Genomic DNA, 24,216 nt, shown 5'->3' with positions numbered 1-24,216 from the left:
TATTCCACTACTATAGCAGCTCTGCTACCTGTTCATATCTCCAACTCTGCTCTAATGTAATAAACGTTTTCACCTGAGTTACTCCTCTGACTTTCCCTCACTCAGACATCTTGCTCACTAAAAGGATCAAGCCCACTAATATATGTCCTGCTTCTCCAACTGTTTTTATAATTTCTTAAACTAAATTTGTAGAGCTGAGTGAATGGACGTGTCTAAACCTTTTTCTCCTCCAATATATTGTGGAGTTCACAACACCCCAAATGTTCGTCCTTCCACATTTACTCAACAGAGTCATGACACTAGCAGTGTACTCCTAAGTTACACCCATCTACACCCAATGAAACCAGCAGAAAACATCATATTTCTCCTTCTTTGTGTAACTTGTATCCACTTTCAAATCAATGACCACAATGTCCAGTGCTGCTTGTCAGGTTTGGTCAGCCTGAAACGTCTGCTTGTCTTTTAACATTTCTTTACCAATCACTATCTGCCAGCTAACTTCAATATATCCCAAAAAACTCTTCACCTTTATTCCCTGTGCTTTTCTTTGCTAGACACACCATCCAAAAAATGTTCTCTGCACATCCATGAAAACTTAGATGTTCACAATAGTTATTTATATTAACACAAAGATAACGCCATACTAGCAATTTTCATTCGTTTAAATTGTCTTCTTTCAAATCCCTATATTTATTTATATTTTAATTGCCTTTCTAGCACAATTCAATATAAGCACCCACAAATTAGTATTATTATATGGCAATTACCTGGAAGAGCTTATCTGCAGCTTGTGGAGTAGTCGCTGGAGAATAGGTTGGATCCATTTCTGTAAACTCCTCTGCAAAGTTACTAACATCCAATTCATCACGAATTACTGGCTTAAATGGAGCTGGCACTTTTTTGGCAGCCATATCATCCCAGTTTATTCTCTAAACCAAAACATTAAATAAGGTTTGGAAGCCAGTAGGAAAATAAACCTTTAGTGCAAGTTGAGGTTGATCCAGTTTTCCAGTGATCGAGTTTTCAGGTGACAAGACCCTATGAAAATGATTTAGGGGAGCCTGATGATCATTATCGCTTCATTTATCCACTAGGGCAACTGAAAAGTTCTTGAATACAAAATACAGACAGCAGCAAATGGCTTTGATCTCTGCTTTGGCAAACTACTCTTGTGTACTCTTCTAACTTTTCTAGCTATGATAAGGACCAAAAATACCATGTATTAATATTCTATTAGTACAGGACTTTTAATCACTCCCCACCTGACCATTCCACACATACCAATTTTAGCAAGATGTCCTTCAGAGTAGCATCCCATGAGGAATTCTGAGGCTGCCACTGGAAGAAAATACACACCCTTCCCATGCCAGCCCATTCTACTTGTACATAGGAAGGACTGGAATCTGCCCTATATAATTTATATGTTTTACTCTTTTTTAAAGAGTAAAGTAGCTTCAGATGCATCATGATTATAATTTAAAGCTATTTTTACATCAGTTGAAAAATGTGGATGACAACTGGATATTCACACATATTTCAAAGTAGTTTACAGACGATACACAGTGCAGAAATAGGTACACATGTCTACAACCAAAACATTCCAAAGCATATTCTCTAGAACTAGGATACTTATGGAGAAACAATTTTTTTCCAAAGGAAAAACAAAACAGGAAAACTGAAATGGACAATGTGATTTTTTTTTCACCTGGAAGAAAGGATGTTGTTTGATTTCATCAGCACCACTCAAACCACAGCCCAGTCTTTTCTTGGGATCTTTCATTAGAAGACGCTGAATTATATCTTTAGCTAGAGCACTCATTTCTTCAGGATAAGGAGGTTCGCTTTTTAATATTCTCCTGAAGAACATGGACAATAATTAACAATTTAGAGAAATCCAAAGAAGCCAACAAAATGACTGCTGAAGTATGGAAGTGTCTATGGAAATACTACCACAGTTTTAAAGAAGCTTATACTCAGTGAGATTATTGGTCTATCTAAACCAGTACTGTTTAGAGATCCATTGCCAGTCAGAGTGAAATCTCAGAGATCTTGTTTTACCACTGAGCTGTGACCCATCCTTTAATCCTTCTGAAATAAAACGCTAAAATGAGTAACAATATAATGCATGACACAAAACTGGAAGTACCCTCAAACCTGATTTACTACCATGTACAATATGAAGAATTAAAAACTTGTACAGATGAGCCTATTAACTGAATAAGAAAATTTTTAAATTAAGTAATTAATATGAAAAAATGTAAAAGCATTTATACAAAGAATCAAAATAATTTTTAATGAATTCAACAATGAGATAATAGTGTGTCTTAAACAACTCAGTATAGGAAACTGTTGTTCAGACCCAAGAAAAGAATATCAAATATCTTTATCAATTTCCATAGCTGGAATCTACCCTAGTCTGCACAGCTGTTTGAAAAACATGGGCAGCAACCTAAATTTAATCCATTACAACCAGATGAAAATCCTCTGATAATCCAATAAGGTTATAAAAGTATTTATTTTCAGACATATCTAAAATAATAGTAATAACATCCTACCCTTTGTTTTCAGTGATGGAATGGCACTTCCATTGTTGGAAACAGGAACTGCATTTTTCAGTTACTCGTCCTGCTCAGTGCTGAGCCCCCTCTTTGCCCTCTATGCTGCTTCTAAGGGTTGTCAACTCCCATGAACAAACTTTTGGGGAGCTCAGTAGCGGCAAGCAGGACTTGTGAGAATGTATCACTTCACTAGAGAATCTTGTTGGATACAAGCCAGTGAACTGGGTTGTGCTGTAAAATTTAGCTAAGGATTTAGAATGGAGGTGCAGTTTACAAACAGGAGGCAATATCTGCTACTAAAACCTGTGTGTGTGAGGGGTGTAAAAGCAACATTATGCATCAGCAATTTAATCAAAATCAAGGTTCATATAAAGGAGAGCACTCAGCCACAAATTAAAGGATGGGTTGGATCCTAAGTACTCTCTCTCCTTAAGATAAACACTCCTCATAGAAAGGGACAGACAGCAATTTCTCACCGATTTTTCCTTCTCACTGCAACCTCTCACTTCAATCCCCATTATGTTTCGGGGGTCTCTGACCCATGTGGGTACAATTGTACAGAAGACTGCAGTGGGAAGGAGGAGGCAGCACACTTTGCTCATGATACATAGGATCCAAGCCTCAGAGTCAGAACAGCAACATGTGACACTACATTAGCACATCAAAACTTTTCCATCAGGTATACTTTTGGCAACTGCTATGACTGACTTTTAAACTGTATCTTAAACTTTAAATATGCAAATATGCAGTTCTGGGAATGGCCAAAAGCTTTATAGACCCTTTTGAGAATAAAACTACTTAGATTTACAAATGGAGAAACCAGAAGATGTATCAAACAGTCTGCATACTTTAGCTTATGAATGGTTCAGAAATTTTCAGAACAGAAAACTGAAAATGTTGCCTAACCTCTGAAACCAACATCACAACTGGATTTTTTCTCTACACTTTGGGGAAAGAAGAATGTAAACTTGGAAAAGTCTGAACAAGTGTAGACAGGCAATTTTTTTTTGCTATGATGAAAACTGACAGGCATATTTCTTGTGACTGGCTCCTATGTATAAAACAAATCCCAATATCTAAAATGACAATTTATGACTCAAGTTCAAGTAAAGTTAGCCTCATTCAAGCCCACTGCACAATTTAAACACAAATAATTAATTTCTCATACTAATTTTATCTGGGCTGATGACTTTACCACAGAAGCATACTTCTTCTCGAGCAGAAAACTTCAATTTGTACTAGGAAAGCACCTGAACAAATTGCTTCAGTTACAAGCCAGAACACAGAAAAACCCACAGAGGGATCAGTAAACTTGTGAGATTTTTTTTCCCACTATAACAAGTCAAGTAAAACAGCTTCCAGAAAATTCAATAAAAATTCTGTATAATATTTATCCCTATATAAGTTTAATATTAATATAATAGAAATAAGATGAACTTTCTGAAGCAAGCCAAAATTCCCCTAATTTCTGTTTCTTTATGCTCAGAGTTATACCGCATGTTTCTTGCTTCAACTGTCAGTTGCTTTTTCTTCCTGTACTTTGGGCCAATATTCTATGAGACCAAAGGCAGTTCTCTCCTACAATGTGGTTACAGGCTTCATAGACAGCATTGCCTTTGCTCCATCACAGAAAGATGCAAAGTAGTTAAAGCAGGATAATCGCATGAAAGAGATAACCCCGACTGAGTATGTATATAGCAATAGAGAAGCAAAAGCACACACTGCCTAATGCTTACACTCATATTTACTTTCTTTACATGAGCAAAGTGAACAATTGTCTCAGCTACAGGACCCTTTACTTCTATAGGACAAACTTGAAACTCTCCTTCGGGTGGCTGGAGACATCAAGTGCACTAATTTTAGCATGAAAATTGTGAATCCTGTACTAAAGCTTACTTGGAATGTCCATGCATGATGCAAGTATAATCTTTGTAGTATTCCAGGCAGGATATCTTTGGCAACTGTTAATCTTGGATCACATAAAGTAACATTTTCTTGAAGAGTAAATTTTAAAAGTTACCAAATAATTTGTATCAAAGACACCTCTATAATTTACCTAGATATCTCTGTTTGTGAGTTTCTCTCTCCATCAACTGTAAATGGTGATGCGCCGGTTAGTAATTCATACATTAAAACACCTAGACTCCACCAATCAACAGCCTATAAAATAATTGTTATATTATGAGAATAGAAAAGGAAATTAAATAACATATTCAAGGAAACAACAACAAAAAACCCACAAGCAGCCATTAAAAATTTATAAAACAGACATGTAGAAATGTATGCAAATAGTAAAAGAACATTTTTCTTTTTTCAGGTAATAAATGGAAAGCTATGTTTGACTCACATTCTGCAAATACAATTTGTATTAATTTAAAAGGGAATGTTTATAAAGTATGTACATGTGGTACTGAACATTTCACAAACTGGATAAAAGCTTTAATGATAAAATGCATCAATGTTGGAACTGTGGGCATATAACAGCTTATTTACAAATGTGATGAACATTTCCAGTAGTTCTATTTTTCTGGCAAAAGTTTAAGAGAAACTGAATGTATAATCAAAATATTAGTACCGAGAGACCCTAAAATATACTAAAGTATGCTAGGACATAAATAAAATGTTACATCAAAAATAAAATATTCTATGATTCCTGATACATTAAAAGCTACAAAAATGATCATAGTTAAAAACTGGTATATTGACCAAAAAAATTCTTTCTATCAAGGAATGTGTTAAAAAGGTTTGCCAAAGTTGAAACTCACTAAATAAACAAACAGAAATTAACAGAAGTGCACATCTAAATGATGGAAGACAATCTAAGCCAATGTTTTCTGTTATTTAGGAATCTCTTAAGTGGTACATATGTGTTAAACGTCATCAACTCACAACTTATGGGGGCCTCATAAATTAATGACCTGCAAAATGTCATATCATTAAACATCCTTGCTCAGGTCTTAAAAACTGAATGCCATGGTTTCCTATATTGAGTCAATCCATCTCACACTGGCTTCTCCTCTTTCCTGCTGCCTTCAGCTTCTTCTTACATAACTGTCTTTTCCAGTGAGTCTTGTCTTTTTCATAGTGCAATCAAAGCACAATAGCCTCATTACTCCTGTCTTCTTGATGTTCAGCTGTAATCCTGCTTTGACACTATCTGCTTTAACCTTCATCACATTTCAGGTCTTCACTATTTTCTGTCAGTGATCTGGTGTCATCTGTATATCTCAAATTGTTAATGTTCCTTCTGCTAATTTTCACTTCCCATCTAAATCTAATCCATCTTTCCTCTTTAAAATTTGCTGAACATACAGATTGAATACAAAGGGGGAAAAATACATCGTTGACTGACACGTCAGCTGGAAACCATTCTTATTTCTCTATATCAGGGGTGGCCAAACTGTGGCTTGGGAGCCACATGTGGCTCTTTCACACATATTGTCCTAAAAGCAGTCTGAAGTTTTGCTATAATCCATGAAACACAAGCTAATTTTCCTCTGAAGTTATCTCATATTCTTCAGTAACTAACATAAATTTGCAATATGTTCTCTAGTTTCCATTCTTTTCTGAGTCCAGCTTGAAATCTGGCATTTTCCATTCCAGATTTTAAGCAGCACTTTACTCATGTGATAAATTAATGCTATCATCTAATAGTTTGACGTCTCTTTTTTATTGGGAATATAGATTGACTGTTTCACGTCTACAGGTCATTTTGTGTTTTTCATATTTTTGAGCATATTCTTAAGATTTGGATAGACTCCAATTCCATGGCTTGGAATAGCTCTATTCATATCCTATCCACTCATGGTGATTTGTTTCTCCCAATTGCTCTCAGTGCAGCTTTTACTTCACTTTCAAAGACTATAAGTACTTCTTTAAAAGATTCATCTGGGAAGGAACATGTCATTCCTTTAATCTCTTCTGTAGAGTTCTTTGGTGTATTGTTCCCATGTTTCCTTTATTTTGTCCTGTTCTGGTAATGCATTTTCATGTCGATCTTTCAGCATGCATAACCATGGTTAAACTTTCCCTATGATTTCTTGGATCTTGTGAAGCAGATCTCTTGTTCTTTGTTGTTCTCTTGTTTCTTTATACTGGTTATTATAACAGTTCTTTATTTCTTCACTGGAACGCTATTCTATTTTTTTCACCCTTTACTTTTGCTTCATATCTATCTTTAGCCATTTTAAAAGTTTCATCAATCATCCATTCTAGTTTTTCATTTCTTTTGGTTACAGATAATATCTCTGTTTTCAGCCCACAGTTCTCCTGGTTCACATTCAGCTGAACTTAGTAATTCAAATTTATTCTTTACATGTTCTTTAAACTTATGTTGCTTAGATTATATTTTGAGACTATGAATGTTTTGGTGTTTTTCTTCAGCTTTATTATAATTTTCAATAGAACTCAATCTTCTGGTTCTGATTATGAAATTTATTCGATTTCTACATTGGCAGTCCAGTGACATCTATATATACAATAATCTGTTTGGTTGCCTGAAATATGTGTTAGCAATGAACAAACGGTTGTCTTCACAGAATTCTATGAGTCACTCTGCTGCTTCACTTTGTTCTATCAGCCCAAATCTTCCAACAATATTCGATTCTACTTTGTTTCTTACTTTTGCATTCCAATCACCTATGATTATCAGCACATCTTGTTTAGGCATGTGATCATTTTCTTCCTGGACACCTACAACACAGCTTTCAATCTCTTACACAGTTTTGAAAATCTACCTTTTAACTGTTTTTCACTTTTTAAAATGTTGTGATCTCTGATGCTAAACTGTTGTTCTATGACAATAATTTGAAAAGGAAAAACAAACAGAAACTAGTAGGGAACCTGAAGGACTTGAGGTAATCACTTTGTTCACCTCCCATCCCCTTTCCCCACACTATTCCTTTTTTATCTCTTCTTACCGGTCCCCATATCCTTTCCCCTTTACCTCCTTTCTTTCCCACTCAGTCACCAACTAACTTTTTAAAAATCTGCCCCCATCATCTTCAGTTTTATTTACTTCATTTATACCCTGATTTGCACTCCTCTGGGAACCCAAAGCAGCTTACATTATTTTTCTCTCCTCCATTTTAGCTTCACAAATAACATTGTGAGGTAGATTAAGATGGAAGTATTAGTGGTTCAAGGTCACCCAACAAATTTTCATCACTGAACAAGGATTTGAACCTGGGTCTCCCAGATCCTAGTTTGACTCTAACCACTACACACCACACTGGCTTTCATGGGGTGTGCTGTTCAATAGTAGAAAGCAGCCAGCCTGGGCAAGTCACATGGTAGCAAGTCACCTGTGGTTCCTGTTGAACGTGGATCCAATGAATTCTCCCTCAAAGGATAAAATGGGCCTGGAAAGGACCCTCCTCCATCTCCTTGCCTTTACTTCCTAAAATCAAGGCTTGAAGCCTAGGAATGCTGTGGTAGTTAATTTCTTAAAAATTACAGATGCTGCTTCTATTTCAGGGGGGGGGGGAGTTAACCCCCCAAAGTGTTTTCTGGGGGGGAAATTTTCAGGTTTGTAGAAAGATCTGTTTACTCTGTTTATGGCTCCAATCTCTGGATTTACATATTCACAGACCCGGACCCAATGAGAATTAGATATATTGATAACAAGAATAAAATAGTTGTTCAATAGTACAGTGCTGTTAAAGGACTGAGCACTTTCTCCTCCTTCCTGAAAAATTCCTTCCCATCACAATTTGTTGTTACCCTGAATTCTGAAACCATCTTTCAAAACACAGGTAAAGCCAGCATGAGAAATACTACGGGAATCTACAAAGGAATGGAGACTGGGTGAAAGGACCACACCATAGTGCAGCCTATTTTATCATGCTTTATCAGATCCAAAGCATTATGTCTCTAATTTCTTCAAACTCTAAGCTTACACTGTATTTACAAGAAGAGGGAAGGTAATGTTCTACTTTGTGAGCTACTAGCATTAAGTTGTGATAAACTACTGCATAAATTAGTTTGCTCTAGGACCATTTTTCCTGAGCTGAGACAAAAATGTGTGAGCTGGAGGCTAAAAAATTGTAAGCTAACTCGCACTAACTCAGCTTAGAGAGAACACTGGTTGGGACAATGAAGTACTTGAATTTATATAGTACAATCACTTATTACATTTCAGAATACTATATGTAATCATTCTATTTTTCATATTAAAGACACATAACTATTTTGCAAGTAAGATTGGCTGATGTAATTATTATTATTTTAATACCTTATTAATTGTTGGCCCTATTAGCCTTTCTTCTGATAAAAATCATATTAATGGAGCAAGGGGTAGTTTGTCTGTTTGCATCAACAATAGCTTCCAACTCCATGCACAGAGGCAGCAGCTGCCTTTGAGACTGTTATGCCTGCCTTTACTTCCTGCACAGAATAGCTGTATTACACATTGTCTACACCGAAGTTACGGGGGCGGTCCCCAATGGTCCCTTGCATGGCATCATCATATGCTCCTGTAATTCATAAAAGCCATAAGGGTCAGCACAAGCATGCACCAGTCAAATAGGTGGCTGCCCAGAATAGCACTGTAATTGTGCTAAGATTACGCTAATCAAAGGACTGGCCATTTAAACAAAATCTATTTAGTTCATAAGGTTTTGAAAACCTCTTTTTATTCATGATATCTTCGATTTAACCCTGAAAGACACACAGAAATGTCTAATTCACATACTCAATTTCATCAGAAATTGTTCAGTAACAAAAGAAGTTAGAGAAAACATACTTTGTCATGTCCTGCCTCCCCTCCTTTGACAATATCTGGAGCCATATATTCTATAGTTCCACAGAAAGAATATGCTCTCTCATTCTGAAAAACAAAAAAGTATAACAATAGTCAAAGTACAAATTGATATCAAAGTCACAGGAAACAAGCATAAGAGAAAAACTTAATGTTTTTAGTACTCCTACTCAGTGCAAAATGGCCTTTGAAAACAATTATCTCCATTTGAAAAAAAATCAATTTTACAAACCTATATCTTACAGCCTACAAAAAAACCTTTAAAATAATTGGGGAGAGGGGTGGAACTTGGAGACCATATACAGGAGCATCCTGCAGAGGTCCCCTGCAACTCTGATGTCTCTAGCTTGCACAGGATCTATTCTATACACTCCTGAACCTGCACCTGTCAAAATTACTATTGAACCATACAGGTTCAAGAATGTATTGAATGGATCCTGTAGAAGCTAGAGACAGCAACCTCACAGGGGATCTCTGGCTCACTCTCCTCTATCTGCCCTCCAAGTAAATCCAACCCCCACCAAACTTGGAGGGCAGGTAGAAGAGAGTCAGCCAGAGATCCCATGTGAGTTCAGTGTCTCTAGTACATCCCAGGGGGGGGATTCTACTGGGTCACAAACCTCACAAACTGAACTGGCTTATTTGGTCCCCAAAAGTCTGCAATGGTTTGTGAACCAAGCATGCCTGAACCACAAACCAAACCCTGGTCTGTGCCTATCCCTATTTACTATATGTCTAAAGTATATTAATTAAAATCTATCATATTTTGTCCATTCTCCAAGGAACAAAAGCAGTATACATAGCATTCTTCTCTATTTTACCATAACAACAACTTTTTGATATAGGTTAGGCTGAGAGATTGTTACTGAACCAAGCTGATGTTGTACGTTTCTTTGCTAAATGGGGATTTTGAACCAATATACCACCAAAAAAACCCACCCCTGTCTCTCAGTAATTAAGCATCTAAGAAAAAGGACTAGCAAACTTTCCAAACTGGTCACATTAACAAAATGACAGTCCACATAATTACAACAAATAATGAGGTATTTGAACTAAATTTCCTAGGTCTGTATATTCAGTCAAGGGATACGCAGATATTTACCTCATCGCTAATGAACTCCTTACTCAAGCCAAAGTCTGTCAACACCACATGACCATCAGAATCAAGAAGAATATTTTCAAGTTTTATATCACGATAGATAATTCCCAACTGGAAAAAAACAAAATAAAATCAAGTACCAGTAAGCAAGTTTAAGTATGCTGTTCAACTATCATGCAACAATGTCCAACAACACCAGCAGGCTCAGAAACAAGGTGAAAACTGCTAGATCTTTAAATATACTGAGGCATGACCACTCAAATTAAAAAGCCTATATTTTATATTTATATCATGCAGTAACAGTATAATTATAAAGTTGTTTATAATCCTAAAGCTCAATCAAAAACATTTCAATGCATAAGTACAATACAGAGAGTCACAGCACATGCACATAAAAGCTTGTGTGTTCACTAGAAGTTTCTCCACTCATCCTGCACCACTCTGCAAACAATACTTTTAAAATTCAGGTGACTCAGCAAGCCTTTGTCACTCATGATATAACACTCCTCATTTTCCTTTGTTAATGACCAACATGTAAGTCTTTTCCCTCTTTTGCTACATTTTTAAAATAACAATAATGTTTTAAGGAAAGATGAAAAATGTTTTACCTTGTGTAGATGTTCGAGTGCCAATACAATCTCTCCAATGTATATTCGTACTTCATCTTCAGTAAATCTCTCTCTTTGTGAAAGATGGGTAAAAAGTTCTCCTCCATTTATGTAATCTAAAATATAGACAAAAAGAGTTATTTGCAGTTTTACAAGAATTGTAAATGACTTTTTATAGGTATATCAGAACTCATTATCCAAACATCAATAATCTTAAAATTGTAATTACGCAGCTCCAAATGAAGCCGTTTAAGAGTGACCCAACCCAATTACTCTTAGGACCTTAAAGGTCTGTTATTACCCCATAGCTACACATTATAGGGAAATGATTTCAGCCAACCACTGATGTCTCTTCTTCCTCCACAGCAAAACCTGCTCTGGGAAGGAGCACATTTCAATGTAGAAGAGACAGAGGGATAGGAATACTTCCTTCCCACAACCTGTCCTCTCCTGTCAAAGCTTCCCAACAACACATGGAACTGTATTGGGGGTGGGGAGAATGAAGTGATTTGGGGAAGAGATGAACACAGAAACAATGAACTTTAAGCACTCCTGGTCCACCACAGTGTTTCTTCTCTGCTCAAAAATGATCTCTTCTAAAGTGGCTTTTCCTGAAAGAAAACACACACATACAAATATAAAGGCCTAAGAGCATCAGCAGTACACATTTCTGTGTGATGTGTTATGGTGTACAAAATATGCTTATATATGGGGTTATACGACTGAACTAGTGATCCAGAAATCAAAAAGCTGCAGAGGGCAACCTAACGGCACTAGACAAAAAAATGTTAGTGTCCACAAGGACAAAAATGTGTTTAAGTGATATCTATTTTTGTTCTTCATGGTCTGTAGTTCTGCAGAGTTAATGATTCTTACCAATACAAACTTGCCTAAGACTACAACAGAAAAGTTTTTGATCAGTGTTCTGCTTCCTACAAGCCAATCACATCCACATAAGCACATCTTGTCTGACTTTCAACTGTGACTTTCAACAAAAGTTTATTTCATTGAAAACTTACCCAAAATGAGATGAAGCTTTGTATCTGTCTGGAAAGCATAATGCAAAGTGACCAAAAATGGAGACTGTCGAATGTGCTCCAGTACTTGCCGTTCAGTCTTTGTATGTTCAGTTGTTTTGGCTTTCTGAATTATTGTTGCTTTTTTCAATACCTTCATTGCATACAACTTGCCAGCATCATGTCCACTTATTTTCCTCACCAGAAACACCTTTCCATAGGCTACAGTGAAAAACAGGAAAGAAAATACTTTTTAAAAATATACTTGTATAAGTAATTGGGAATTGCAGTTTTCATCTGCCATAATGGGAAATTGGAGTTTCTACTGCCATAATACTCTCACGATCACAAAATGCCTAGATCAGAGTCCTCAAACCAACTTACTTCTAATACAACATAACACTTTCAGGGTGGAAAGATAACGATTGAAGGCTCTAATATATAAATATTTGCAGAAGTGATGTTCAGAGGTTTACCAGTTAAATAAATTTGGAAGTTCAGAAAGGATTGCAGTGATAAGACTGTTCAGCTTACAAGGACACATATGAAAATTTTAGCATGTTCAGCCTTGCATTATCAAAATCTTGGGTAACATTAAAAATCCCCTTAAGATTTTTAACATAGTTTGTGCTCTGAAATATTCATCAATCATATTACTTTCGTAAATCTCTGCAATAGGCAACTAACTTAGCCTCATATATTCCTTCTTAAAGGAAAGGATATTATGCTTATGTGAAATATCCAGTATAGGGAGAAACTGAAATTACAAGAGCATGCTGGGCTTCCAGATAAGTTAATATGAATTACACTCAGCCACATTTTAAAAAATTCATCATCAAACACATTCTCTGAAGCAAACTGGAATGGTGATCTTTACTACTTATACATGCAGAACAAACACAATGTGTAGATTTTAGCAAGCAAGAGCTACATTCAGACAACACAGAAAAACATAGGCTTGTTAACGATGGGCATGAACACAACTTACTTTATTTTTTTTTATTTATTTAGAATTTATATCCCGCCCTTCCCACAAGTGGCTCAGGGCAGCTGTTGTGTTTGTATGTTCAACTCCTTCTTCTATCATGTGCACAGTACAATTTATGCCATCTAAATTTGGAAAGCCCTGAGTCAAATTCTAATTTTCCATGACATCTGAATGCAGACACCTGGGACAACTGGAGATTAGAGATGGGCATGAAATGGACCACAAACTGTGATTTGTGCACAAATGGGTCAGTTTGTGGTTAGTTCTGAACTAGTTTGGAACACGATTCATTTGTTTCATTTTTGCAGTTCGTTTTTCCAGACAGTCTGGCTCTTATTCAATAAATTCCTAGACAATACTAGGGTGGACTTCTGAGAGCCAAAGAAACACCCATAACAGCTGTACATAGTTTGACTGGCAGCTCTGGGAACCAAACACGAAACTCCCATTCTGCTCTATGGGAGATGTCGACTCAGCTGCTTTTATTTTGCAGCATGTAGAGAGAAGAGTTAGTTGTCATGAGAGCTGAAGCTGAGCTTTCCTGGGGGCGCCTGTTTTTTGGGGAGGCTATAACTTGGACATTCCAGATCCAATCTTTGCCAAAGGTAGGTGGGTGAAGGAGAGCCTGCTGAAGACTCGTGGTGAATTTTATACCTCCCGAACCAATGAACCACGAACTGGTTTGGGCAACCACATGAATCACAAAACAAACCACCATTTCCCCAGTTTATGCCCATCCCATCCCTACTGGAAATCACTTCTTTCCCAAGATTATAAACTGAAATTAAACTGTTGTTTAGAATTCCAGTTGCAGGAGCAGGGGGGGATATAACCTCCAATTTGCATAGCTGTTGCATTCAGACATAACAGCATCCAGAAGCTTTTAGCTGTGTGCTGTGTATACGAGGCAACAAGTAATATTTATGCCCATCACAGATATATCCTTGTTCATCTTTATAACATCTGAAGACATTCATAGTGTCTGAAATGTGACATTTAAAAAGCTGAACCCTCTCACAGAAAGAAAATACTATCAGACTTGGTGAAATACTGCCATTTGAAGAAGGATGGCATGAAACTTTATAATGGACTATACCCATAACATGCCACTTTAAAGCACATCAGAATATGGTACAAGGCAAAAAGACCCCATAGTGCATGGCAAGAGATGAGGGAAGGGTACACAGAAATGCTGTGGTAGCTTTGTTATATGGCAATGGAAAGGATTAATACAGATCTTTATCATATACTCTTCTGTCCTGCAGTCCCAGGAAAATTGATTCCCAGGGTTGCGGTACTTACATAGACATGCTGTTGAGGGGCTGCACTGAGGAGTAGAAAAAGGGGAAAACACCCTTTCTCTTCCCTCTGAAAGCACAGCTCCCCTGCTGAAGAGCAGGTAGGGGTGTTTTTCCTCAGTGCAGCCCCCAGCCAGCATGGATGTTACACCATGTGAGTCCTATGAGTTAGGAATTAACTTTCTCAGGGTCAGAAGACACTGCTGAGGAGAAGAGAACAAGACAATGATTCATAGTTGCCAGTGCCTTCTATTGACAGAGTACCAGATAGAGCCCATTTTTAGATCCTAAAGCAGTAAGACAGGTTACTTGATTATACTTCAGAGCGTGCAAGTGGCTGTCTTTTCATCTACATTGTTCCTACTATTGTATTTACTCAAATGAAAGACTAGGATTCCCCTGCCCCCCAGATTTTCAGTTACAGTTATGTCTAGTAGTGAAAATTTGTGCATAACATTTTAATGAGGAGGGGGTCATCTTACAATCAGGGTTGTCTTTCTTGCAAATAAATATGCATAGAAAATCTGCAAGCTTGTAGGAATCCCTGGCATGGAAAAGCAAAACAGCAATTTATTTGGGAGCTGTCTTCAAACTACAACCAACAGAAGCTGTAACATCCAGATGAAGGTGTGAGAGATAAGGAAACCACTAAACCTGCCAGGAAGTCCCACTGGGCTTCTACTGAACTCTTACAGGCATAACAGCAAAAGGTAGGTACATAAATGATTGAGAATGTAGCAAGTATTTCAAGAGGTTAATTGTCCAACAGAGGTGACAGCTGGTTTGGAAACAAGATGCTCCCTATTTCCAGACAGTCAAATCTCAGTCTCTAAAACAGAATTCTTTTTTGAAAATTCTTTCAGAAAGAAAAACAATTCTTACCTCCTGTTCCAAGAACTTTCAGGAGTTCAAAGTTCTCAATGCCCACTTTTTCCACATGGCCTGTCAAATTTGCTAAGAAAACACAATTATAGTTTCAAATTACTAGCTTTTTACATATTAAGGTGCTAAACAAGACATTGCAGTGAATGGCACCATTAAAAAACTCTGACCTCACATTTAACTCCTTCCTTTCCTCCATAACCTCTAGTAAAGTTGTCTTCAACCTTTCCAGAGGTGATCCCACTGAGCCTGGTACTTAATGTATTGAGAGCACATGAAAGAAAGTCATGTGACATCAAAGTTATGTGAAAGAAAGAGGGGGTACAATAGTTATTACATCACTAGTATCAAGGACAGGACCATGGGCCAGACCAAGAGGCAGGTTCAGGAAGGACCGACAGAGCACCAGGAGATATATAGTAGTAAGGGACAAACCACAGGTCAGAGCCATAGAGGAATCCTCTCCCACTGTGTGACTCTGTCTTGCTATCCTACTGATCTTCTCATCACAGATGCATAGCAGGTCATCATTATGCTCTCTGTAGCAGGTTCTTTCAAAGGGCAGCAAAGATGACTCAGCAAGTTTCTGACCCATGGGTTGAAGACCACTGATTTAAATGTTGTTTTTGTATTATAATATCTCAAAACTTAACATCTCTTTTCTGTTTATAACTGGCCTGTAGTCTGAAAAGTTTAAAGAAAAATGTTCAGATAATCTTTAACCCTGTTTTATATTCAATCTTTCTTCCCATTAGTGCCCAAGTGGAGGGGTGAAGAAGAGTAACTAAAATACACTGAGAACAAAGGATAAGAGAGAATAAAACAAACACTGCATTGCCAGCTGCTATTGAAACCAAGTTATTTTAATCAGCACATGCACTTCAGTGGCAAAACAAAAGCCCTGCTGGGCCGAAGTCCCACCTGGTTCCATCCACTTTTTAAAAATATTTGGTGAGCACCAAGAAAGGTGTGGGTAGGTACCATGGCACCCATAGGCACCATGTTTGGGAACCATGCCATAGACCAATAGCTACTTGTGTTGTTCACATCTAATACTACATCTTGTCTCAGTCTGTTCACAGGGATGCTGACAGTATACCACTACTAACTTTAATGTAGTATACTTTCATTCGACAGAAGTTTTGCAATATTCTACCCATCCCATCCCATCCGACCCCCAAGCAACTAGCTGTCATCTGCTTCCTTCTCCTTCTCTTGCTTCCTTCTGCATCAAAGCTTGCTCTGCCAGGCTTAATCAATCGCACAGCAAAGCTATGGAGCCAAGCCTCTCTTCCTTCTGTTGGCTAAGGATCCTTCCCCTCTTGGTCCCCTAGGGAAGGAAGGAAAGAGCCAGAGCTTCCTTTGCCCAGTTCCCTGGATCACTCAGGGGAGAAACAAAGAAAGCACCTTTAAGTCCAACAAGTGTTAATGTTTTGAGTATGCTTTAAGTTTTTTAACAGTCTTTAATTGTGTTTGTCTGTGTCCTTTATAAAGTTTATATCTCTGCTATCTGGCATTGGATTTTATAACACACATGGCCCGGCCCAACAACATCTCATTTGTGTCAGGTCTGGCCTCATAACAAATGAGTTCCTGCCCTAGTGTATTTTTTTAAGTTTTCAGAATTTTCTGCAAACCTGAGAAGTCTTCCATTCATAGAAGAATTTGTTCTTTGTCAATGTGGGTCTGATCCACAGATTTATTTAGAACACCAAGCCTCAGGAATATTTATATAAAAATTCATTTAGAAACATTTTATATATAGGATGGCTTTTCCATTAAAAACCTCAAAAATAGTGAATAATATTTAAAAGTCATGAATAAAAGACAAAAACAAGAACAATGTTTCTTAAAAAATTAAAAATTCAATTATCACATTTTAAAAGATTGAGAATTTTAAAGTCCTTCCTTGCCATCCAAAACTGCTCAGTAGTGATGCTATTTTAGAGACATTAATTCTACTACTATAAAAATGATGTACTTCTACAACTGTCATAATTCAAAATATTATATCTAATATTCCAAATTCTAAATATCCCAGTAATTCATACTTGCATTATTAAAACTGACATAAATGCAATATTAAAATTCTCAATGCAGAAAATGAAAACTAACTTTAAAAAAGGAATGCTATAAATAGTGTGTGCATGGCACACACATGAATTAGATGAGAATGGGATTTAGACTGTAACATGAATAATATACCTTCTTTTATTATTAAAATAACTGAAGAATACACTTTTAAACCCTCTGAGGAAACAAATACAATCAATATTAACAAGATTTGTTTATAAAGCTGCTCATTATGCAGTATAACATTGGGCCAATTTAGATGTTTATTTCTGAAGTGGCAAAGTTTTCATATCATGATTTATCATCACATTTCCACAAAGGAAGTTAGTGTGAAGTGGTAACCATACGAAAACTGACAAACAACCACATCTGAGGAAATACTACAAAGAAGCACTACAAAGCATTTTATAGACTGTTTGCCTTTCAGGAAGAAACTACTATGGCTTTTCATCTAACAATAAAATGTATAGGCAACTGCTTCTGACAGTGTTTACTCATAACATCAATAAGATCTAATTTCCCACATTAAGATTCTTTCATAAATGTAAAGCACTGCATAAACTAGTCAAATTGACCAGAACCACAGGGACTGCTAGTGCTGCATACTAAACCTACCTGGTTGAGGGGTGAGTGGGAATAAAGGCTGAGATAAAACCAACTGTAGTGTCATGGGCTAAGACCAGGTTGACCTGAGTTTAAAAGCCTGCTTTGGTCATGAAGCCCCTTGGACCGGTCATTCTTTTACATTTATTTATTTGGAAAATTCATATCTCTGAAGAGAACTGATTGAGATGGTTTACAATTAAAACACAATTATTAAACCACAGCCATTATAAATCAGACCATTACAAACAACCCAGGATATTAAAGCAAGACCACACATACAAGCAACTTAAAATGATAGTTAAAACTCCTCAAACCAAAAAGCAGACCATAAAACAACTAAGATATATAAAAGTACATAAAGCCCAGTTTAAAAGAAATGTTTTAGCCAGGAGCCACAAGGAGAGCAAGGTAGGTGGCAGGTGAGTCTCATGGAGAAGAGCATTCCAAAACTGAAGAACCACTACCAATCATCACCCGCCTAAAAAGATCTGTCTCTGATCATCACCCACCTCATCTCTGCAGGTGGAGACAAAGAGTACTTCAGAAAAAGATCTTAACTGGCAAGCTGAACAGCATGGGTAGAGGCAGTCCTTCATGTACGCCAACCCAAAGCAACTGAAGGCCTGAAACATTAGAACCATCTATTTGATTTGTGCCCTGAAATAAAATGGCAGCCAGTCTAGACTTTCTGCACAGAGGTGATGCAATCATAACCCAGCCAAGCCCAGAGGATTGTTTTAAAGATTAAGAGGTAGAGAGGAGACAAAGATATTCCATCCTGAGCTCCTTGGACAAAGGTTAAAATTGTAATTTCTTGCCCCATGTATAATTTTATAAATCTTCCTCTTTTTTTAACTTCAGTTCTGGTCTGCTTTTCTCTCAGAAACTCAAACCAGATCCATAACTACAAATAAGGCCAGTAAGGTCAGTGTAATACAAATTGTCAACAGAAATAAAGAACAATGCACTAAAAGCCCAGTATAATACAGACAATAAAGCAGGTTTGCAAGACTAAAGAACAATGCAGTGAAACTTGTCACTCAAATAAACAATGTAATAAAAATGGATTATAACATTTGAGGACAATGCATAATTAGAGAGAACTTTTTGTCTCTGTCGGTTAAAGGCTGATTGATACACATATGCACAGTCCAAGGGTTTTGGTAGCCATGGTCAGAAAGAGCTATTGAACCTGCATTTCTTGGATGTGCGTGCTTAAAAGTTTAAGAAAACCATCATACAATCTAATTCTTTTGCCACACAGAATATTTGTAGTGTCTTATAATCAACCTGCCTTGGCACTAACAAATAATTATATGCCATAGTGTGCATGTATATACAAAAACTTAACACTGAGGAAGGCCTTGCAGGCTGAAATTGGTTTCATTCTGTTTTAATGTGGTTCAAGGTTATCAGCCTAGATATATTGAATTATTGGCCCTGTTTCATTGGTTCAAGGCTTTTAACCTAGAAATACTGAAATATATCAGGTTATACATATTCAGGACTTTTGAATTCAAATATTCACCACTTTGGAAGATTGTGCTGTTTTTAAAGCACAGTTTTAGTGCACTTTGTAATAAATACGTATACTTTAATTTCTTTCTTTAAAATAATGCTCACCTAACCTCTAGGTACCCAACTCTCTCCCACTACATAAATATACAAAGCTTAGCTTCAACAAGTATGATTGCTATACATCTTATCCACCTTCCAAGCCTCTCCTACTTAATCTACCCACCCACAACTCCTACCTTCTCCATCTCAAGACCACCAATACTAAAAAAAATATTCTGATCCAGAGAAAATTTATCTCTGAAAACTAGATGGTGGGGAGAACAATTTTCTCTGCTATTTGTCAAGTCTCTGAATCAGTTCTTTTCTCATGCATCTGGATATGTTAAAGGTTTGTGCACATGGAGCAAACACTTTGCGGGCTTTCTTCTGAGTAAACATGTACACTTAAAAAAAAAGAAATTTAGGATATGATTCATTACTACCAGAATAATGTACACAAATTATTGTACACAAAAGCATACTTGGCCTTTTTTATTAAATAGAAAACACGGCATTTTAAAAAATGTGTTTCCTTTAGATTACAGCAATACGATTGTTAAGTTTGTGTGTATGCTCTGGACAGATGTAAGGAACTTAACTGCTGACCCACAACATAAGATACTACAATCTTCTCATGCCTTGAATCATGTTTTTATCTACCATAGCTATATAACCTGTCATCAACTAACTGAAATATACTATGATTTAGGAAACTTTTTACTTGAGAATCCTACAGGAAAGTAAGTTGCATTGTGTGTCAATATTCTCCAGTGTCACAGAATCATAGAGTTGGAAGGGACCTCCAGAGTCATCTAGTCCAACCCCCTGCCCAATGCAGGAACTTCACAAATACCTTCCCCACAAACATATATCCCCAGTGACCCCTGCTCCATGCCAAGAAGATGGCAAAAACCTCTAGGATCCCTTGCCAAACTGGCCATAAGAACTAAGCATTGAACTAACCCTTCCTGCCCTCCTTCCCATGTTCTACCAAATTAACAAAATCAGCATTGCTGTCAGATGGCTATCTAACCTCTGCCTAAAAGCCTCCAAGGAAGGAGAGCCCACCAGCTCCCAAGGAAACCTGTTCCACTGAAGAACCGCGCAGTCAGGAATCTAAGGCTTAGCCAGAAACACTTTTGATTTAATTACAACCCACTGGTTCTGGTCCTACCTTCTGGGGCAACAGAAAACAATTCTGCAACATCCTCTATATGTAGTACTTGAAGATGTTGATCATATCACCTCTCAATTGTCTCCTTTCCAGACTAAACATACCCAGCTCCTTCATCCTTTCCTCACAGGCTTAGGTCTCCAGACCCCTTAACATCTTCTGGACACCTTCCAGCTTGTTTCTCTCCTTCTTAAATGGTGGTGCCCCAACCTTCACACAATACTTCAGGTGAGGTCTTACCAGAGCAAAGCAATACCATCACTTCACGTGATCTGGACACTATATTTCTGTTAATACAGCCCAAAATTTCATGTCTTTTTAGAAGAAGAAGATGATGAAGATATTGGATTTATATCCCGCCCTCCACTCCAAAGAGTCTCAGAGCGGCTAACAATCTCCTTTACCTTCCTCCCCCACAACAGACACCCTGTGAGGTGGGTGGGGCTGGAGAGGGCTCTCACAGCAGCTGCCCTTTCAAGGACAACCTCTGCCAGAGCTATGGCTGACCCAAGGCCATGCCAGCAGGTGCAAGTGGAGGAGTGGGGAATCAAACCCGGTTCTCCCAGATAAGAGTCCGCACACTTAACCACTACACCAAACTGCATCACACTGTTGACTCATGTTCAGCATATGATCCACTAAGACCCCTAGATCTTTTTCACACATATTACTGCCCAGACAAATCTCCCCCATCCTATAACTATGCATTGGTTTTTTCCTACCTTAATGCAGGACTTTACATTTAGCCCAATTTTCCAGCCTGTCAAGATCATCCTGTTTCTGTCTTCTACTGTATTTGCAACCCCTCCCAATTTAGTATCATCTGCAAATTTAATAAGCATTTCCTCTATTCCTTTGTTCAAATCACTTATAAAGATGTTGAACAAAACAGGCTCCAGGACAGATCCTTGAGGCACTCCACTTGTCACTCCTCTTCAAGAGGAAGAGGAACGATTCACAAGCACTCTTTGGGTGCAACCTGTCAACCAGTTACAGAGCTACCTAACAATAACAGGATTCAAAGCACATTTTACCAGCTTATCAACAAGAATCGTATGTGGTAGAATGTCAGATGACAGGAAGAAACCCTTTAGTAAACTCTCTCCAAAGACACTAAAAAATCCAGAGCACCCTTTTGTATCCCTCTGCCCATATTGTTCTAGCAATTATACTGTAAACTTCCATGATCAACATTCTAAATTGCAGAATTCTATGTTTCAAAATCTCCACAGAATATTAAGTACCTTTCAAGCTATGTGAAGGTTAAAAAGAATGAGGAGCAGACACTTTTTTTGTGTGTGTGTGTAAGTTATTCTGTACTCACTATTGTTCTGGGAATGTACCTTTGCTGTGTATTTCATATAGTGCACATCAGTGCTTTCTTTAGAATGTCTACAAATGCTTTCTAATCTTTAGCTAAACACATGAACTCATTAAGCTACCTTATACCAAATCAAACCATCGATACCTTTCAGTCAGCCTGGAAGCAGTTCTCATAGTCCTATTAACTGGAAATGTTTGGGATAGAACCTGGGACCTTCTCCATCCCATGCAGGTAGTCTACCACTGTGCTACAGTCATATGGGTTGAGAATTTACTAGGTTTTAATGACTTTATACGTTACCTTATTTCCTTTTCTGAATTGAAGTAGCACCTTAAATAATAACAAACATTGTTCCTGGCATTCAGGGTTCACTTCATCTGATTCACAAAGTGAACTTAAGTGACAGATGTTTATACCAGACCAACATGGCTACTCAAGTACTTCAAACCTTTACATAAAAAGTACCAGCATTCACACACTAAAAGTCTAGTAGTTACCTTCTACAAATTAGAACTGTACACACAAAGCTGACATGAAATTTGTTAGTAGGGAAAGGCTGTGTGCATAAAGATACCAGGTTCAGCCTTTGGCACCACATCAAGCAGTGTTGGGGCAGATTCTTCTATGCTCTAAGATTCTGGAGAGCTGCTGCCAGTCATGAATAGACAATACGCTAGATGGATCAATGGTGACCTGCACAGAATTAACAGGAACTTCTACCACAAGTAGCAAACAAAATACGAATGTAAAAAGAGCAGCAATGGTGCACCATTCTTCATGAGTACCCTCAAATACACAACATCCAACCTGTCATACAAACAGATGACAGTTTGTTAGGCAATGGGGGAAATGACAGAAATAACTGCTGTCCTTAAGCAGTACTGAGTAAAAAAAAATATACAATTACAGAATTCATGGAAAGAAGGATATGGGTGTGCTGCCCAACTTCACGCGCATTCATACCACCCCTCTTCAGAATTAAGAAGCAAACCCTCCCTGTCCTCCCCTTCCCAACTGACAGCGTCTCGTCTTCTGCCCCGCAATTCTCCACCCGTTAACACTTCCCTCATCAATTCCCCCCCCACACACTGCTACTACTACCGCTGCCTCTTCCTCCCCTGCCCTCACTTTCCCGAGTCTTCTTCCTCACCTTCCCCCGTCCTCCATGCAGCCCCTTCCCTCGCCTTTCGTCACCGCCCCTTCCTCAGTCTGTCAACAACACCCTCCTCGCAGCTCACCCCGCAGCGCCACGACGACCCCATTCTGCCCCCCCCATTCACTCCGTCCCTCACGTGCAGGCAGCCACGCGCACACACACACAGTCGCCCTCAGCCAATCATGACACCTCGCTGTCTTCTTTACTTTGACAACACACGAAAAGCCCGCTCTCCGCGACCCCCCCCCCCCATGGGGCTCATCGTGCATGTCCCTTCCCCCACCCCAAGACCCGTTTTCCCGCTGGCTCCTCCCCCCTCCTCCTCGCCCCCCCCCCAAAGAAAACTCACCGTTCTTCAGCTCGTGCTTGACCGTGAGGAGAGTCCGTTCCCCTTCTCCCGCGGAGCAACGGGAGGGTCCCTCCATTTCCTCAGAGGCTCACCTCACTCTTATCCCCCCACCCTCCTCCTCTGGTGCCGGAGGAGAGCCACCTAACTGCGAGGGTGATTTTTGTTTAATATATATACATATATATATAAATATATATTATTATTCCTTAAAACCGTTTTTCATGTTTTCAAGTGTTTCTTATTTCAAAACACTAGCGATAACAATGACCTAAGCCGCCCACATTGACAAACGCTAATCAGAAGGGGGGGGGAGACACCCCTCCCAGAAATCCGGACCCTTCTGTTCTTCTCTCATCCACCCACCGACCCCCCCATTTCTAGCAGAAGGGGGCCAGCCAGGGGCAGGCAGGAGGAGCCGTCATATCGAAGAGATTCTATCTACTCCCTCTTCCTCCCGCCCTCACCGATGCAATAGGGGGAGACGAACGCTCATTGGCGCTCGAGGCTACACACGACGGCAACGGTTGGTCAGCGACCGTTGCGTGTTACTCCCCCCCTCCCGACCCGCCGAAAGGCACGCGCCCTCATTGGTTCCGGGCTTGGGCCAATCGCTGGCTGTTTCTTCGATTCCCCCCTTCGATTCCCCCCTCTCTCTCGCTGCTTCTCTCTCTAGTTTTCTCCTGCCAGTTGGGAGTAAATATTTTGGTACCGCCTTTCGGGCGGGGGCCAGGTCGGTTGCTTAGATACGAAGAGAGGACGGTAAGTGATTTG

General features: G+C 38.5%; 2 protein-coding genes across 3 annotated transcripts in view; one reads left to right on the top strand and one right to left on the bottom strand.

The window, feature by feature from the left end:
• The window catches only part of RPS6KA5 (ribosomal protein S6 kinase A5), a 39,378-nt gene extending 15,251 nt beyond the window's left edge, over positions 1–24,127 (bottom strand). For both annotated transcript variants that reach the window (XM_060261239.1, XM_060261240.1), the window contains exons 1-9: positions 23,446–24,127; positions 15,207–15,278; positions 12,042–12,260; positions 11,023–11,138; positions 10,418–10,525; positions 9,301–9,384; positions 4,615–4,718; positions 1,706–1,856; positions 768–929 (exon numbers count right to left, since the gene is read on the bottom strand). In XM_060261239.1, coding sequence (XP_060117222.1) covers positions 768–929; positions 1,706–1,856; positions 4,615–4,718; positions 9,301–9,384; positions 10,418–10,525; positions 11,023–11,138; positions 12,042–12,260; positions 15,207–15,278; positions 23,446–23,521 — 1,092 coding nt within the window. In that variant the 5' untranslated portion in view covers positions 23,522–24,127. The remainder of the gene's footprint in view (positions 1–767; positions 930–1,705; positions 1,857–4,614; positions 4,719–9,300; positions 9,385–10,417; positions 10,526–11,022; positions 11,139–12,041; positions 12,261–15,206; positions 15,279–23,445) is intronic.
• The window catches only part of DGLUCY (D-glutamate cyclase), a 52,624-nt gene continuing 52,518 nt past the window's right edge, over positions 24,111–24,216 (top strand). Inside the window, exon 1 of the mRNA XM_060261242.1 lies at positions 24,111–24,204. The gene's annotated coding sequence lies outside the window, so the exon portion shown is untranslated. The remainder of the gene's footprint in view (positions 24,205–24,216) is intronic.

Source organism: Heteronotia binoei, chromosome 21 (assembly GCF_032191835.1).
Source record: "Heteronotia binoei isolate CCM8104 ecotype False Entrance Well chromosome 21, APGP_CSIRO_Hbin_v1, whole genome shotgun sequence".
In the NCBI taxonomy this organism is placed as follows: Eukaryota; Metazoa; Chordata; class Lepidosauria; order Squamata; family Gekkonidae; genus Heteronotia; species Heteronotia binoei.
This window is presented reverse-complemented; position numbering and strand designations above follow the sequence as displayed.